The sequence below is a fragment of the Myzus persicae genome, unplaced genomic scaffold, assembly GCF_001856785.1.
Source record: "Myzus persicae strain clone G006 unplaced genomic scaffold, MPER_G0061.0, whole genome shotgun sequence".
NCBI lineage: Eukaryota > Metazoa > Arthropoda > Insecta > Hemiptera > Aphididae > Myzus > Myzus persicae.
This window is the reverse complement of record NW_019102864.1, coordinates 295,181-315,344: the sequence shown is the minus strand read 5'-3', so window position 1 is coordinate 315,344 and position 20,164 is coordinate 295,181. Positions and strand designations below refer to the sequence as shown.

The window sequence follows — 20,164 nt, the reverse complement described above, 5'->3', positions numbered from 1 at the left end:
AAAAGATATATTGTGTAAAAAAAAAAGCTGTAGTGTCGATATTGTAAATTATTGTTCCTCTTCCTGTCTGGCCGTGTATGTAGGTACTTACCTTCCGAGTGCGCGCAGATCAATTATAAATACATTTCTATATTGCTGTTGTTTAGTTTCACCGGATGAGACGCGAGTCCTTCGTCCTATATAATATTATTTATACAATGTATACAATATACATAATATACAGGGTGATTCACTAGTCAGTAGGGTCACTCGAAACGCTCACTCTCGTTTTTACTTTTATTGTGAATTTGTTCGGATTCTGATTTTCAGGATTTTTAAGTATTCTAAAAGACCATGATATTTTTTCAAATACTCATATAGTTATATATTTTTATTTCATCTAAGAATAGGTTCCCGTGGCGATAAAAATTTTGTTTTTCAAATAGGAACCACTTTTTTTTACACTACATTTTTAATCAGATGACTTAAAAAATCATATGGAGCAAAGGTTTTACTAAAAATATAATAGTTATAGATACATGAAGCCTAATCACTCAAACATTATTATTTTTAATTGTGATTTGGATACATCAATATTTTCGAAAAAAAAACATTTATATCTTCGTTTGAACAGCTGAAAATCAAAAACTGGAGACAGGTAGATATAGGGACACTTTTGAAAAAAATTTAGCTTACATCGCTACACCACATAAATGGTAAAGAAATCCAAGTATCTAAAAATATGGTCCTTAAGTAAACTAAAAGTTGTTAAGAATGAGAATTCCTACAACCCCTCATTTTGTAAGCATAAAAGAGAGGGTGGACGGTGCTCATCTCCCTTTAGCGTGCTGGGTAAGCACCCTGTATATATAATATTGAAACAAACGTATTTTCGAATTATTCTGTTCTATAATAATACATACGCTCAAATGCGTCGTTTGCAGCAGGAAACGACTGTTCGGCTTCGAATCGCATTCGAGTGTTTCTATCGATAAGATTCGGGGATTTCTGTCGACCAGACAACGGGGTGGGAGGCGGTCGTGAAAAACGCTAGAGAAACGCGAAAAATATTCGCATTGCACTGCAGTTGTAAACACCACCGACAATAGTGTACGCCACCGACTTTGCAACAATAATAATAATAATTTAATACGAATATTATATTCTTTTAAATCGTTTGTTATAATAATAATTATATAGTAATACATTTTAGTTAACATGACGTATAACGATGTGTTCGAGTGTGCAAGTGTAATATTGTGTATATTAATTATATTAATTAGGGGTGCAGTGACATTATGATGCAATTATAAACTACGCGTGGTTTGTATTTATTTTTCACGAGACATTCTTTGACAAATTTTAGTAACACGCATCTTACCCCCGAATACTGACCGGAAGGTGTAACAGAAAGACCCGACAAATAAAATAACTTTTGTTCTATAATCAATATTTAAAATTGTATAGTTATGTTTTTGTGGTTTATAGACGTTCGTGCTACAAGTACGGTATAAAATGATTATTTTTTTTGAAAAATTCAAAATAGCCAATTTATAAATCTAATTAAAAAAATCGTAATGTTAAAAACGATCGTTTAAGTCAGGTAGTTTATTTTCGTTGATACGTTTATCCTATATCGATTTTTAATTGCTCATCTGTCAGGTCTTTCCATTACATCTATATTATCACACGTTTAAATTAATACAACAGTTCTGTATCGTGCGTAGAACCGACAGCTGTGAGATTCACAATTAGGTACGTAGCATAGTCAGAGGTATACACACGGCCCTTTGGACAAACTTTCAACATCTGATAGCAGCTTTACGGACAAAGTACGAGACCTAATCGCATTTAATAATACAGGTACGAAAAATGAACGAAAAATGTATAAGAATTAAAATCACGTCGGGGTAAGTACCAGTTATACATTTTTTCTATTCTTCATTTATTGTATTAGTACAATATGTAATATTAGTTTGTACACTAAGTACATTCGGTGTCAACGATTATTTTAGACACACCGTACACCTCTTGCAAATAGCGAAGGTTCTCAGTTTAAAAACAAAAGCTATATCTATAGTACCACCACAACATTCCTTAAGAAGGTAGTACAAAAATCTCAAACATTTTAAAATACCATCTTAAAGTATAAATATTATAATATAGTATATTATATTTAAAAAATCCAAAAATCACAATTTGAATATAATATTCACTATTAAAGGAAAAAATTGGTGAGTGTTCGATGAACCGCCTTGTACCCGTGTGGTATCTCGCACTAACTAAAATATTAATATAAATTAGAATTAATCAAAAATTAGAAAATTAAAAGTTATTGACAATATTATATTTCTAGGAGATAGTGGGATAGTGGGTTTTATTAAAAAAAAATTGATTTTTAGATGTTTGATAGATTATATTTTTATAATGATTGAAAAAATAATAACCTAATTAAATATTTGTAGTATTTTCATGAAAATAGGTTATACATAAATATATTCGTACTAAGGTTATGTAGAGTATAGAACTATAGAAAATGGGTTTATAATTTTGTTGAACCTAGATAATTTAATTCGATGAGTATTAATAAGTATTATTTATTATTTTATTATTTTATTATATTATAAATTATAATGATGTAAATGTACGAATATTTTCTAGAACTTGCCATGATTTTAAGTAATGCAGTTATTATCATAATTATTTTTACTGTTTACCAAAAAAAAACACATAAATCGAAAATAATTGGAGGCCGAATGAAAAAGATGAAGAGGAAATCCGTGGTAATTGAAGCCGTGGTTTCGATATTGATGTGTTCAGTCATCAACGATGGTAACTTCATTTATTTACACTTACAATTAGATGCATTAAAATTTCAAATAATCTTAGCACAACTATTTTAATAATAGCGATATTTTTTTTCTCGACTAAATTAGCTCCGGATAATATTCTTTTTCTCCTTCTTCGCCTTGTGGGACCATTATTGAGTACCATCGCTGTCATCACAAATCCTTCCCATCTCTCTCTGTCGTATTCCAAATAGTTATAACCCATTTCTCTCCGTTTTTCAAAAAGGTAAATTTTCAAATGGCGCCCGTTGTACAAATAATACGTCAATTCCCAAACGGCTCCTGTTTTTGACAACATAAATCCCTTACCACTTCATACACGTCTCAAATAAATGTGTGGTTAAAACTGTGTAAGGGGTTTTGAACATTTTATATGCTGAGAAAATTATAAAGAATTTTTGTTGTTTATGGGAGCCGTTTAAGAACCAGCAGACAATGAATGGGAGTCGTTTCGGTTGCTCTGCGCGTGGCACTTCTTGTTTTATTTTATATCTTGAGTCCAACCAATGATCATGGATAACCCCAAGGTTTATTTTGTTAAGCAATATTTCTTTTATTAACAATATATTATTATAATAATATAATAATCCCAATACATTGATATCCCTCGACAATTTCGTTTGCAATTATACTATTATAATTGTATTGAAATACTGCATAATTTACGAAACGCTGTGTTACCTACAACGTCGTTTCGTGCTATTAAGTATTACTTATCGCTTTTACCCAGGATATGTACGAAAAACATATAAATTCAATTGTTCCATGGATCGCGGTGTATTACTGTTTAAACAAATCAAATTGATTAGATTAACCCGAATAAGAATAATTATGCTATTACCAAACATTCGAGGAATTGTATCGATGATTTGTTATTTTTTAACAATATATGACGTGTTTATTGGGATGTGTATGTGTGTGTGTGCCGATTGATTAATATCACACCATCTATGTACCTACACAAAACATGGCACATAAATATTATCATACCATTTTATTCCAGTTGAATTGAAACCGTCTTCAATTCGTTACGAGTGTATATTATAATAAATATTTAACCTTAAATATAAATAATAACTACACACTGCATTATTTAATGGACATTCACGCTAAATGATTGTTTTGTGTGTGTTTTTTATATTCAGTACTTACTATTTTAACAATACCGATAATTTATTGTAAAAACAGTTTCAGGCGTATTTTTCAGTTCTAGTGATTTGACTTATTGGAGATGCAAATTCAAACAAACGTTTCAGTGTCCGGATCCAGACGTGACATTTTACTTGTACACGAGGTGTTTTTTAAAAATTTTTGTATTTTGATAAGCGGGTGAAACTCACAGCATACGATCTAGTGTCCGATTTCAAACGTTTAATTTACGGTTTATTAAACAATACTTATACATGTATTCTTATTATGTGTATAGTGATATCAGGAGAAGGATTAAAATCGATTTGAGAGACAAGTGGTCGTTGTACAACAGTGGTTGGAACCCAAATAAAAAGAACGTTATCGTCATACATGGGTTTAACGGAGCGGAAAATAATAGGATCATGGCCATACTGAGAAACGGTAATATCTTTTTTTTAATCTCGTTTGAGTCAAAAATATTATAATAAAATAATATAACATAATATCAAATACTAAGTACCTATTATTAAACGTATTATGTTAGGTCGGGTCTGCGGAGCCAGCGGTGTTTGACAGTGTTTATAATAGTTTATTAGTTTTACACACAACATATAAGTCTCCTCGATATAATAATATAATTAATGGATTAATTAACCTCATATATGTATTTTTTTTTTTTACTATTTAATTATTTACCCAACATTTAGGGACACACTTAAATTTTCCTTCAGTAAGTAATTTTTTTCTTACAACCCTGTTTACTTTTAAATTTGTATAAGTTTGCGCTAAAACGTGTCTTTTGTTATACGTCTCAACGTGTTTTTATAAATGCTACCAAATGTGTTTAAAATTGTCGGATATATTTTTGATAACACGCCATTAATCATAATATTATGATTTGGTTTGGGTTTTTATTTCTGAACCCAATAAATATTTGGTTCTATAAGGCAGTTCGATCAAATTAAGTGTAACTGTCTATAATCTATATAATCAGTCGCATACTTAACGATGTAATAATAACATCTCATATTAACCTTCCTTGTATATTATATTAGTTAGAGTAGCATAGGCGGCAGGCGCAAATAGTGTTAGAGATTTTGGGGGGAGTCTGAAGATTTTTGTATAGAGGTGAAAATATTTCCATATATTCTAATAGACGGGTGTGCAAAATCTTCTGATTTTTGTTTTTTGGGGGGGGGGGAGGGCTATCTAATGGTTAGGAGGGTTTAGCCCCCAATCCTCCATTGCTATTTGAGCCTGTAAGTAGTGGTAGTATCTTATTCGTAACGGCAATGATAAATACCTGTATACACACTCACTCAAGATTGTCGTATACTGTATCGGAATCGAATTTTTAACATCGGAACCGAAAAGAATTTTGTCGGCACACAAGTGTCGGAATAAGTCAGGACTTCACGACCGTATACTATATAAGTAGATTTTGTTATTGATACTCGTGAATGACGTTCGTAATACTGAGCTGTTTATATTTATTGGTATCAGCTTTAAATAATATATAATATCATGAGTTAAAAAAATGTCAATTATAGTGAAAAGCAAGCCGTGATTTTAACTTCAGCTTTCTTGACAGAAAAAAAGAACCTGATTTCTTAAGTTCTCTGCAATTTATAGCCAAGCATTATTCTTCAATATTTAGTCATAAATCATAGTAATATTTATGGCTTAGAAAATATTATTAATACGCCTGTGCTTTTATTGTCATTCCAATAAATCCACTAATCCCATATTGGGGGAAAAACAGATATGAAATCGCATTGAAAAAATATTGTAGAGTAGATTTGTATAAAAACATTTTTTATGTACATGATTGCGTGAAGGCCATGTAGCATATACCTTTTATGAAATAGACTGATAATAGAGAAAGAGGCCAACATTTTTAGAAAAATATAGCATACCTATACACCCACTTTAGATCTCATCATATTACCAAGGTATTGAGAAACTTTTTCTTCTAAAAATGTTGGCTCTTGGCAACCAATAGCTGATATAGGATTTGCAGTCCACAAATTAATATGTCTATGATTAAATGCACACCTTTTAAAGACCAAGTAATGAAATTAAATATGTACGGACATCGAAAACAATAAATAGGTTTATAGGTACCTACCACATATTGAGAACAAAATGTTTAAAACTTCATGTTTGTAAGTGCGTGTATAAAATATTCTGCAAATGTACAAGTGATTGTGTACAGAACACCCAGGGAAACGTCAAAATATTTTCATCCAACTATTAGATTCGGTTCCGATACAATCTGACGCTACGTGTCTGGTCTAGTGTAGTAGTGTACGGCAAAACTCAATTTTACTATCGTAAATCGTACAATCATTGAGGTACATTTTTCACGCAGCCTACTTGATGCGTGGAGACTTTAACGTGTTTATGGTGGACTGGAGTCCATTGACGGTGTACCCCTGTTACCTGTCGTCGCTGAGAAACACGCGATTAGTGAGCCAGTGCACCGCTCAACTTTACGCCCATCTCACTTATTCGGGCGCTTCTGCTTACCGAATACACTGCGTCGGCCATAGTCTCGGGGCCCACATATGCGGCATGATTAGCAACCACTTGACGGAAAGACAGCACAAGATCATCGGTGAGTATAATTAGAATATTAGTATTGTCATAATGTATACGATGAACGTGATGTTGGGTTGATTCGGATTGAGGCAGCTTCTGATGTATACCAAGTGTATTGTTAGTGAAGTGTATATTCAATAAAACTGGGTTGAAAAAGCCACACTGGAGGTAGAAGGGTCGTCGACGGTAAAAATATCATCTGGGATAGTCTGCAACCATAAGCTCAAATTGTCTAGAACTTTGGTGCTGAAGTAGGTACCGAAAAAAATGTACAGAGAAAAATAATGTTAATTAGTTAAAAATTACTTATACCGCATCTATTACTGTGGAGCGGTCTGTAACTCTTGACTTGTGGGCGATATTAAGACTGTAAAACCACCCTCTTTTTATTACCCTTTGAATACTTGTGATTTGTGCCATTTCGACTCCAATTTGTAGGATGAAATACATAAAATCAAGTACCCAACTATTGTCATTACTCATTACTCACTCATGAGCTCGTGAGTTTGTCGTTGTAGGTATATAATAAATAAGATATAGTGTCATAACGCTTGAGAAAATGTTATTTTTTTAATAATTTGAGGTGGATCAAATTCGAAAATCTTATGACAATCTCAATTAAATTAATTTTATGTCAGCCCTACTACCTATTTAATGTCCATATATATCAGTGTCAGGGTAATATTTTAATATATCTACGTAAATAATTATAAGCTATAGTAATGTACAAAATTACCATTAATAATTAAAATGGAAGTCGTTGAAAACTATATGACAGATGCATTTCTTCTACTGACCCCAATACGCGTTAACTAGAAAATAATGATCAACGGAAGTAGATAATACAATTTTCAAGTCTTAACCGCGCTGCTGCGATAGGCACAACCGTCCTGATCAACATCCTGCAATTTACTCGCTCAATACATATATATTATATTATAGCATATATTTATTGTTTATTATGATTTACGAATAATTGGATTTGACAAGCGAGTAGGTTCTTAAGTGCACCACTTTTGTTTTCACTAAGGACTCCTTCATATTCGTTTACTTTTGCAGGAAACAAAACATTTTTACAATTTATTCGTATCGAAATGCGATATTAAAAAAACTGGGGAAATCGCTCTTCTACATAATTCTAGTCGTCGAGTGTACCTCGTCATTGAGTAGGTCATTGTAACGGAAGTATTAAATTATTGCATACGAAAAACAATTCTGAGTGGAAATGGTCTTTTATATTTCTTATTTCAAAGTATATTTAATTATTTTATATTTATACTGCTAATATCAATCTATTTTTATATTATAGTGATAGGTGCACTAATGCAATTCGGTAGGTGGAATTATTTTTTTCCAAAAACAAATCGCGTTCATTAAATTATATTTATCATCATATTAAAGGGTCCATGTATAAATAGTGCAAAAAAGGGCAAAAATATTTTGAAAATTACACAAACTCTAGAAAATGATGAATTTTGAATTACAATAAAAAAATAATTAAATCGATTTTTTTGAAAACTGGCTATGGGTAAAAAATTGTTTTTTAAAAGGACTGGAAACTTTTTACCCCAAAGTACCAACTAGATCCAATTTTCTACTAGAAACTCTCCTCAGAAAGATTATGGTCCGCAGGTCATGTTTAGAGGTGAGAAAGTAAGTCGATTACATTGTGTAAGAAACGCAACACACATTACGCGGTTGTGTGTTTAGTGTAGAATGTTTAAGGAAAACGTATTTATTTTAATTATTATATGCATGTACTAACGTTACAGGTTTAGATCCAGCCAAACCTCTGATAGACTTGTTTACGATGGACGAATTTCGATTGACGAGGGATGATGCTGATTTCGTAGAGGTCATACACACAAACTCTGGAGTTTACGGAGAGTATCCTCAAATAGGACACGTCGACTTTTCCGTTAACGGTGGTCGCATGCAACCGATTTGCACTAGCCAAGCAAACATCATACGTAATATATATATATATATTTGTATATTAGTTAACAAAAATATGCATTACTCTTATATATGGAATACAATTTACTTTGGAAAATACGATAATCAATCATAGGTGTAATTTAAAAAGAAAAAAAATTTAATAGTACCTATGTGAAATTGGCAGAGAAATTGTAACAACCATTGGGTCCAAATCTATAGTTTCTCTCAAATTATATCTTAAGGTATATATTATAATACAATTAATATATAGTTCATGTTAAATCGTAGGTTTATTAAACGGTTCTAAGTTTCTGATGCATTCGGTTTACTTAATTTTACCTGCGGATTGTTTATAATAAATAATTATACATAATATTAATAATAATGACAACAATAATAATGGTTATGCTTAGTTATACTTGAGTTATGTTTAGTTTTGTTTTGCATTATCAATTTTAAGTGAAAATGAAAAACAAAATCGTAATTGAAATATTTAAATATCCAAACTGTCAATAATATTTTCCTTGCCATTTTCATTTTATAAATATTTCAATTTATTATTCATTCTATCTGTTTATAAAATAGATTCCTCTTTATTGGGGCACATTGATTGCATATTATTTTGCCCCAGAATCCGAAATAAAAATAAGAAACATAACGATTTGTTAGTGGTTAGTTACTGATTTATTAAAAAATATAGATGATTATTTTTATAACATAATAAATATGTAATACACTGCACATGTATAGTTTCAATATAAAATAATACATTTTAATATAAAAAAAATACATACCTACTTGTTTATAAAAAAGGAGTTAAGAAACTTTACTCTGCGTAAGTGTTAAATTCTCAGTTTTTAAATATATTTTAATACAACTACACAATTAACTATAATCTCATATCATCAAATTTAAAAATAATATATTTATCAATCATATCTATCAACTGGTTACTGGTATGTATTGGTAACTATTGGGTGGACACAATTGGGATATAAGGTATTCTAAACGTATGTTTAGAAACCTAAATAGTACATTAGCATATTTTTATTTTATTTTTAGAAACAAAAAAGTGATCAATAAAACGTGTTTATTACTTTTCACTGATTGTTGACGAATGTAGTCTGAACAGACGTCCAAAGCACTATAGGGTTATAGATATAGACAAAAATGTCTCAATTATTCGGATTCATGACCCAGATAAGCGGTGAACATATTTTACACTACAAATTACAATCACAAGTTTATTTCGGTTCTTGAAGAATTGTCCCGATTAAGTGGGCGTCCTAACTAACCGGTATCTCCATCAAGCGGAGTCTACTAGTATAATGATTTTCAAATACCTTCATATAAATATTTCTTGGTTGAATAGTTGTGTTGACAGTTGTCACAAACGTGTAATTGCCCAAGTCACTACAGCTATATTGAACAATAAAAAGTATAGGTTAGTATAGGATGTATTTTCAACAAAATGTTTGGTTATTATTTTAAAAAAAATCGAAAGTAGCACAACCACTAAAATATTGTTATATGTGTCTCAGGTGGTAATTAAAAAAAAATGATTCAACTTCTTTTTTACTGAGTTGAGTTACTATTTTTCTCACATTGGCTTTAAACAGTTTAAACTTTTATTTATAAATACAAAATACCAATTACATTGATTATTAACTCGTATCTTCACATTCTTTGAACTAACTCCATCCCACTTCATTTTTTTCATTAATTTTTTGAACCTTCGCTTAGCAGATTTAGTGTTTACCCATGATAGACTCGGAGCGTTTCGTTTCGATTAATGACGTGAAAGGACTACAACGGAAACGCTATACTGCTGAACACGCGATGCTTTTGTGGCATTGACAAATGATTATATTAAACATACTGAAGAGAGAAAAAAGTTCATAAACGTTTCATACCTACCTCATAATTATAAATTATTATTATTATTTTAAACGTAGAGAGATCATATCTCGGACATTATCAATTTTTTCCTCTTCGTAAAAACGCGATGGGTGTTTAACGGCGGCAACTTCGGTTGGGTCATAATATAGGTATGTACTTACGATGTTTATCTATGAGATAAACGTAGAATATGATATATATATATATAAAACAGTGAAACATCACGATTCTCGTCTAAGGGGCCGTACGCATTAGTATAACATAATAATTATGTAGATCGTCGAAACACACCTAATTATGTGAGATTTAGAATCGTATGTTTAGAACACCGTAAACAAATTGAATTATTGTAAATCTTAAGACGCACGCAGCAGAGTGTTTCCGCAGAAAGTGAAGAATTTTTCATTTTTGTTTCCGATGAGTACCCGTTGATACCCGTCTAATATTCATATGTGTTTACCTATGCATAATATATAGTTTTATCTACGATATCGGCTATTTCAAGGCTAAAGTGGATGAGTGACAGTGGTTTCACTACTTTTCAGGAAAGCAAAAGCAAAACATTCTTTATTTTGGCTATTGGGCTTACTGGTTTTTAAAAAAGATTTAGGAATCATTAAGGTCGTAGTGTAATCCATATTATAATATTACATCACGGGCGCGCTTGAATACTATTTATTCAGAATACTGGATTTCATAAGTAATATTAATTAACAACAATTATTAAGTCTTCTCGTTCAGCAAATGTCATCAAAAAAAAACCCTCCGAAACAAATGAAATATTACATATTTTTTTATTGTGTCGTCAAAATTAAAAAATTTTAATTGATAAGCAACGGTAGTAAGGGCTGATATTAATCGGTTAGCTCTATCAACTTTTAAAAGAGTCATGTGTGCTCCAAAAAAATATATAAATTAAATATCTTGTTATTAAATGATCAGAAAAATGCTAACACTCGTCTTACTGAGCACACCAAAGCTTAAATTGCCCCTAAACGTCACTTTGCCAATTTTGTTTTTTATCGTTCGATGTGGTCTTATACGAAATTCCGTCAAACAAAAACGTTTAAAAAACAATAACTTAGATCCAAAAATTGAACTTTAAAGTTATACATATACTATAATATTATGCAAGATTGGTCTTAATGCATCACGATAATGATATTTTACGGTCTTGACCAAATTCCATGTATCAATGACGACACTATTTTTCAATAAATGTATGTTTAGAACAATCGCGATGCAGTCATTTCAAGAGTATTTGTTATTATGCATTGTCACTTTCAAAAAGGAGGAACATGTTTTTGGGTGTACAATGCACGGAAACCTGTGACTCGGTGGTGCTTCCGTCATTTTCGAACCGGATCGATGTCATACCTATGGGCCTACAAACGCCAGAATGGTAATTATTATTAGGGACTAGGGATGTTTTAAATTTATATATTATAGTTGTAATTGGTTGTGGATGAAGTTGTATTTTAGATAATATAAGAAAAATAATGTTTTATATTTACCATAACGAAATATTATATTAATTGTGGCTATACTTATTTATATATAGTTCTAAATTTGAAATATTTCAATAAAATTATGGTAAGTATTATAATTTTTTTTTAAACGCAGCCACGCAGGCACCTATTTGGTTATAGATGATTAGAAATGACATTGATTACACCGATAAAGTAATGAATGACGAAGGTTTAGGTAGTATTATGTTGATGGCTTTAAATGAAGTATATAAATGGTATACTTATCAATTGAGTCCGTATGTTAGCTGTTATTTATTAACTATTAAGAAGTATTCGATACAAATAACCAACTTTCAAAAATATACTCTTGCTGTAAGCTATGACTATTAACTTTTAGATATAATACACAATTTTTATATTTAAAATTCATACATTTCAATAAACACCCATACTATACATTGTCATCGAATTTTCAAATACCAATAAATGCAGCGTGGATCAATAATATAATTACACGACAATTAAAAGTATATTTTATAGTTAATTAATATTATATCCGTCACTTATCAGTGATCATGATATTATAATACGAGTACGTATGTGAGCCAATCGTAAAGTTAAATATAGAGTAAAGTTAAAAGAGAGAAGACATTCGTTTTTGTTTGGTCAAAACTGACATTTTAATACTATCATACACTACTTAAAATACTATGTAGATGTGAAACTCGGGAGCAATTGCTTTAAATACGTATACAATAAGTAACAACAAACAATTAAAATGGTCGATTTAGAGTTTAGACAATCAGAGCATGAAGGCAATGTGCATACGATCTGTGTGATTAAAAAAAAAGCCATTTTGACATGCGTATTTTATGTTTATTTTCATGTAGGCATACCTAGGCAGTGTTAAAAATGTTTTCTACGTTTTTATAATGAATTTATTTGGTTCGGGTCTGCTTCTCGTGTCCGGTAGTTATTCATACCTATATTATACGGATGCTGATATTTTTTCTCGTCTTAATGAAAAATATAGAATCGTTAGAGTTGTAGTATAATAATCGCATAAAATGAAATTTTTGAAAAAATCTCACATGCTCTAAATTATAGGCTTAATTTTTCATCTTTAATTTTCAATCGCCATTAGCTTCGTATTCTATTTCATTATGCTCCTAGCTACTTAATTGTTTTAAGTACCTACTGTATTATTATTTTAAATTAATTACACCGATTAAACCGTTTGTCAACTCAATTTCACCTGCAATTATGACGGCTAATGACTAATAATTAGGTATATAATATATTTAGAACCAAAAAATACATCATTCTTAATGCACTGATGAAAAAATTAAAGTTATTAAGAAGTTATTTAAAATCTATCAAAATACAAAAATGTTGTTTTTGGAGACGTATAGAAACAGTTATTAGAGTACTATTATACAAAGTGATTCCCCAACAACACTTTTCCATCTTTTACTCTCGAAATAATTTATTCACTTATTTGATTTTTGGTTCTTGGAATTTTTGTTATACTTTAGACCATATTTTCAAATACTTTTATTTCTTGAGCAATTTTAGAAGTGTTCTTAGGCATTAAAAACTTAATTTTTTCAAAATCAAAATTCAAAAGAGTAGTTTATGAGTTTATTTTATTAAATTTTGTTTAATAACATTAAGTATATATAATATCCTTAATAATGGATATCCTTTTAAATATTATTAGTATATTATAGTATTAAAATAAAATTGATTACATATATTTTAGTCTTGTGTAATGATTAATGATCATTGATCATACATGGACAATTTTTACAAACTACATAACTTAAATGAATTAATAAATAGTAATATAAGGTATTGTACCTATTATTAATTTTAGTAATAACTAATATTATAGTATTAAACCTAAATATAAATAGTCAAATCATCATATCTTCTAAAAATTTTACAGTGAACGATTATCCTTAGTACCTTTACAAAAAGTTTAAGAACTCAGAACTTACAGGTTCGAATTTTGATTTATTCACATTGACATTTTCTAATGAATGGTGTGATGCTAAACAATTTACAGCGAAAAAGCACAGTTCTAGACTGCAAAAAGATAAGTTTGTATCAACGAAATACACTCCACAATAACATAATAAGTATAATTTTTATAAAAAAAATGCGTTATTAAAAGAAATTGGATTGAGTGTGCTTGGGAATCACTCTATTACTGTACTTAAAATATCTTTTACTACCTATGTATTATTATAATAATTTATAATGCGTGTACGTAGTAAATTCGAAATTACGGATGTATATCATTATTTTCATATTTTTTTTTATTGTTTTTGAAATAACCACGAAGACAATAATTTACCATGTATAAATGTCCAAATACGAGTTTTATTGTTCACAGCTGACAATTTTGTGTTCTCGTTTTTACGTATTTTGTGCCTGAATGTAAATCAAACAATTGTTATTATTAATTATTATGTAGTATTTCTCTATTTTTTTTTCTAGATGCTTAAATAGTTGTTTGTGACTTTAAATTAGATAGACAAAAAAAGTGATAGTTAAATATTCTAGTTTGTAAGGACCTATCTACGTCATATAGCAGGCAGCAGTAATAACATGAACGTATATTAAGGTCATTGCGTTAATTTAGAAAAGATTTTAGGTATGTGTTTTCAGTGGCAACTTAAACTTTTTTTCCTCGACTCACATTTAATATGTTTTTACATCACCTGCACTAAAAATTGTTTCAATGCTCTCCAAATATTAAGTTCATAGGTTGTTAGTGGGTAAATAATTTAAAAAAATTCTTCAAACTACCTTTTCCAACCCGAGAACACTCACTCATTAATATTTTTGTAAATCACTTGATTGATAATTATACCTCCTTCGAGCCACCACTGCTTGTTTTTAATCCCAATTTTGGAATCAGTTGGTAAGCTAAAATAACGATGAATATTAAATTATTAATTTATTACCTATATGTAAATTTTAAATTTTAAATATTAAACTGCAGTTTATTTTATGTTCTAGGGTTAGAGGGTCATTTTACGTCGCATATGAAGATCCAGACAATTTTTGTCGGTTTGACGGATAGTAAAGAACACATTAATTATAAACGAAAAGTACATAAACAATTACATGTATATTATGCAATATAGATAAACTTGCCTAATGGTAAGATTTGCTATTAAATCAATTATAATATTATGTATAGTTTTCTATTACCTTATATTGTACAAATTGACTAGAATGCAACAATATAATTATTATTGTTGGATTTGTTATGTCTGATTGATCATGATGTATTATTATTTATTATGATAATATATTCAATATTTTATAATTAATATTATTTTTTCTAATACGTTGTAAGTTGTAACCTAAACTGTGTGTCATATCATAAATTATTTACTTACATCATAATATTTAAGTTCATCTTAAAATTATAAATAATATGTTATGTTAAGTCCAAGATACTCATAAAAAATAACAAAGAGTTTAAATAAATTGTATTTATTTTAAATTATACTGTAATACATTTTAAGAAAAACATGGTCCAATTTATATTTTTTTTGTACAATAAATAGGTATATATTTTTTTTTATTATTTTTTTTTTTTTTATTGACATCGAATTGATATTGTAAACTATGGCCATTAGCATTTTTGTCTTGGAGGGGGGGTTGGGGGGGGAGTACTGTTGATTTTACGAAGGATTTGTCATTAAAAACCTAGGGGCACCCATCCAGGAGCTAACAACGCCTGACGATGTTTGATCGCAGCATTACACTATTCAGCACACATTAATGACTGCGGCCAACCACTACGCCACACCTGCAGGTCACAGATATATTTTCTTATATATAAAATACATATTTTTACGTAATATAATAATAATATAATTAATAATATATATATATATTCATACGTAATATGATTATTAATAATTTATACAGAGTGTAACACAAAGTACGCACTTTTGGAATTTAGCAGCGTCTTTTTTTAATTTTTGGGTTTTTGGAAGAGGTCGTATGTCAAATATTATTGTTCATTGTTAAATCGGAGAAGTTGCTAAATATAAATGTATTAAGAAATTAATGCATTTTCGTTAATAATATTTCTGCAGATTTATTCATTTTTTTTTTTATGTGCATACTTTATGGGACGCTATATAATACGTTATTGTGATAGTCTTTTAAAATACTTTTAAGTTTTAATACAGTCATAAGATGGACGTATATACCTACATAAAATGCATTGGTGTTTTTTTGTTAACAAATATTTTAATTTTTCACTTATAATTGGAATATGTACTTATTTGTTTCGAAGCGATTTTGGAACAAAAACTTGACTTCCGAGAAAACCTCCACGCCGCACGTAAAATAGTCAGACTTCAATAATTTATTTTATTTAAAAGTTGAAGACTTTATGTGTAAGTTGTGGAAACCACGATTAAAAAAAAATCTATTTTCAAAATATGCAATGGATGTCTAATGTCTACGTATCACAAATAGCTAAATATTTTGAAATGTATTTTTAAGGCGTTATTTAAAGTTGGTTAAAATATTTGAATTCAATGCGCCCTGAAGAAATATTTTTCCCTTTTCAAATAATTTTTTTTTTGCTATTTCACGTGGTGTCATAGTTTTTCATACAAATTTGTTTTTGGTTGTTACGAACTGATTTGATTTTAATTTTCCGCATAGCCTATTGTACATCGCCGCCATGCACATAACTAGAAATTGCCTCCATATTACCCCTTAATCAATAGCTGGGTGTAAGAAACAAAAAAAAAAGCGAAAGAATACCTACCTATATGATTTTTTACGCCATTGTTTACAAAATATTTTCATAAGCATGACAATCATCAAAATTATTTAATTATATGGATTTGAACTCTGACTTTAAAATTGGTTTTACATTAACTTTCAAAAACTAGTTTCCATTACGTGTTGTTTGTAATCGTATGATAAGCAAAAGAAAAAGAAACCAGATTCAAAATAGGTTATTTTTTAATTATGACTGCTTGAAAATGTAGGGTACTCATTTATGTCTACTCCAAAATAAGAGTTCAAATAAATAGTGAATTATTATTATGGGACAAAAAGGGGTCGGTGAACTATCCTGTACATGATAATAATATTATATAAAGTGTTTCACCAAGCATGCTCGACTATTTTTTTCTACAATTACATAGATGTTAAAAATCTGATTTTAGGACTTTTAAATATAGTTCGAAGCTATATTCTTAAATTCCCAAGGTTTTTTTGGTATTGCTCGAGGAACGTCCTATGGAGATAAAAACTTCTTTTGCAGATTGTGTCGATATAGGATACTCCTGAAGTAGTACTAAAAATCTTAATAATTTTTTTAATATGGTCTAACAAAAACTATTTAAAAAAAATCATAATTTGAATAAATTCATTATTAATGGGGTAACAAAATGGCGGGGGTGGGTGAGCACGCTCCATGAATCACCCCGTACCTGACCTACGCGCGAACATTGCGTTCAAGTGCACGAAACTCTTTGACCGAGACCTGTTGAGCAGGCCGCTGTGCGCGTACGACCAGAAGCCCACTTATAGCGTCCACGCGTCCATGTGCCGGTCACGCGATACAACACGATGGTGTAGAATATTTTTTTCCGCTCTTACAAACGGTTTGACATTCAGCCGCGGCGGACCTGCACGAGCGCGCGCTCAGACGAGAACGGAAATAAAACGTACGAAACGCGTATAATATAATTATTGTTGATACCATTAAAACCTAACTTATCGCGTGGGTACAGAATTTTTTTCCGGACGTTTCGTTCACGGTTTTTCACCCGCTCGAAACGTTTCGACGTCTCATTCCGCAGCCGCGTCACACGTCGGTCCAACAAGCATTCGGTTCGATACGTTGTATTATTGAATAATAATATCATTATGGTATAAGTGCCAGTTTTACGCGACTAATACCTCAGTAAATTCAAAAATATTATTGTTTTATAGTACTAAGTTTTGTGTCATTTGTTATTCCGTGCGTTGCGAGCAGGGTCCGTTGACCGTGACAGTTCACATCGTAAAATTCGTCTACAGGTAAACTTAATTTTATTTCTACATACTCGTACATCTTTTTTTGGATTTATTTTAATATAATAATACAATGTTGTGCCCTTTTTCTTTTCACGTCGTACCTAACTCGGTATAATATTGACGTTCTCGATTTTTGGCCGTCAAACAATATAATAATAATAATGATATTAATATTATATATTTTGTTGATTTATTCGTTTTGTAATTTAAGGTGATCAATAAATACGTCCAGCGGGCATGCCATACAATAAACAAAAGTTATCGATGTTTTTTTTTCATTTCTGACGTTCGATAAATGGCTTCAGATATAATACCATTAGAACACAACAATATCGAAAATGAAATGCGATTGCCGAGCAATAAACGTTTTAACGTATTTCATATGCCTCTCTTTTATACCAGGTAAATTATGAGTTAATGAAACACAATAATTATTTGTTTAAGTAGATAATAATTACATAGTTATATTAATTAGTTTAAACAAAGCAATTTTGTAGGCTTAAAGCGTGATTTATTTAATCATCGCAGGTCATAATAATTCTAACGTGTTGAAATATTTTTAAACTAATATTTAGGTTTACCTATATTCTATATATTTTATACTGTCCAATTTTTTGAAGTTCTTCATAAATTTCCATGCAAATTACCATATATTTTTATAATAAATATAATAAATATTACACATTATAATTTATAACATATATTTTATATTTTATTTACAATCATAATTAAGGAGTCTAATATTATCATTGGTTCATGGAGTTTAATAACCAAAAACCTACTCGTTCGAAATACGATTTATAGATGATATTTAAGTAGAACCATGTGTAAAAAAGGGGTAGTTCTAATTTGATATTAAATATAATGCTAATTAAATTATATGAATAAATCATAAGTATCTGAAAGTAGTAAAAACTCCAAAAATCAGATTATGCGAATAAATGTTAAAAATATAAATTGTTAAAAGATAAAAGAAGGACGACCATACGTCTTGATGAATCAATCTTTATGGGTACTAACAGGTGTACATATTTGATATTAATGTTAGACATCTAACAGTTTAATAAATAAATAAATCACTAGTCACGGTTATTTCTGGTCTTCAAGAAATACATAATATAAATGTTGGTTCACTTAAAAATCAATCTATCCATGTGCGACACGATAAGGAAGAATGATTACATTTTGAATGGCACAATTTATTTCAATTTTTACCCACAAAAATGTTTTACCGTTTTATGGTTTAGCACGAACATTACGGCGAGCGGCGTCTGGTTCCCGCGCTTATTGACTGTGGCACAGTGGCACAGTGCACACAAACGGTTACTATAATGTCAATATTTATAGTTTTTTGTGGGAAAATCATCAACAAACACGCTTTGTTAGTGTGTAGGATAATTTTATTACATTCAGGATGGGTTTAAATTATCAGTAAAATATAAGGAGAAATTGAATATGGCTCGGAAACGAAAACTAATTTTTCGATTTCGAGTGTAAAAAATATTTGATCGAAATATTGAGACATGCTATATCGTATAAAATTATAAATATCGATTTACAAAGCAATAATAATGTATATAAACGTTATATTAACGTTATATTATATGAAGTATATTTTAAATGTTGCCATTGTCTTCTTAACCATTTTTAGGTGGACAGGTGAAGGAATATAATAAAAAATTGTAGTAATGTTAAATAGTAACATTAGATTTTGCTATTGAAAAAAATAAGTAATTTTGTTGGATTAAGTATTTCAAGTTTCAAGTGTTTCAATAACTATACCATGTTATGACGTATTGTTTATAGATACGAGTATTATAGAATGATGACAAATTAACTTTTTTATTTCATTCACATTGTCACTATGCTTAAATGTAGGTTCCTATGTAACAAAATTAAAGTGAAAACCTACACGCCGAAATACATAAAATATTCAGTATTACCATGTAATCATCACAAAATATGTGAAATGTTTTTATTTTTTCTCGTAAAAAACAATTAGAATTTAGCTACCGCTTCTATGATTACTCGGCGAGAGTGCTAAATTCTCGATTTCCAGACGTATTTTAATACAACTCAATAAACTATAATTCCAAGTATAATTCAAACAGAATTTGCAGGTAACCCCAATATTTTGGTAGTATATTTTGATTTTTGGCTAGTATGAATCTATATTACTACAAGTATTTATCTATCAATAATCGTAAATAAATATCTCAATATCAACAA

General features: G+C 29.8%; 2 protein-coding genes across 3 annotated transcripts in view; both read left to right on the top strand.

Annotated features, from left to right (window-relative positions):
- Positions 1-1,081: 1,081 nt before the first annotated feature.
- LOC111033315 (phospholipase A1 1-like) lies at positions 1,082-15,267 on the top strand. Its single transcript, XM_022313997.1, has 9 exons — positions 1,082-1,302; positions 1,707-1,842; positions 2,641-2,811; positions 4,017-4,122; positions 4,255-4,400; positions 6,331-6,576; positions 8,333-8,530; positions 11,628-11,799; positions 14,894-15,267. The coding sequence occupies exons 3-9, from the start codon at positions 2,649-2,651 to the stop codon at positions 14,955-14,957; spliced, it is 1,095 nt and encodes a 364-aa protein (XP_022169689.1). The 5' UTR covers positions 1,082-1,302; positions 1,707-1,842; positions 2,641-2,648; the 3' UTR covers positions 14,958-15,267.
- A 2,170-nt stretch (positions 15,268-17,437) lies between these two features.
- LOC111033289 (phospholipase A1-like) overlaps positions 17,438-20,164 on the top strand; it is a 40,659-nt gene continuing 37,932 nt past the window's right edge. The window contains exons 1-3 of one of the 2 annotated variants that reach the window (XM_022313965.1): positions 17,438-17,788; positions 17,852-17,938; positions 18,147-18,337. In XM_022313965.1, coding sequence (XP_022169657.1) covers positions 18,274-18,337 — 64 coding nt within the window. In that variant the 5' untranslated portion in view covers positions 17,438-17,788; positions 17,852-17,938; positions 18,147-18,273. Of the gene's footprint in view, positions 17,939-18,146; positions 18,338-20,164 lie in introns of both variants that reach the window. The other variant, XM_022313966.1, reaches the window with a different exon arrangement.

Bases quoted from the DNA above. Each gene is read 5' to 3' on its own strand.
- LOC111033315 (XM_022313997.1), top strand. From the start codon at position 2,649: ATGATTTTAAGTAATGCAGTTATTATCATAATTATTTTTACTGTTTAC. The intron at 2,812-4,016 runs GTAACTTCATTT...TTGTAAAAACAG, and splicing joins GTGTTCAGTCATCAACGATG to TTTCAGGCGTATTTTTCAGT. The intron at 4,123-4,254 runs GTGTTTTTTAAA...TTATGTGTATAG, and splicing joins ACATTTTACTTGTACACGAG to TGATATCAGGAGAAGGATTA.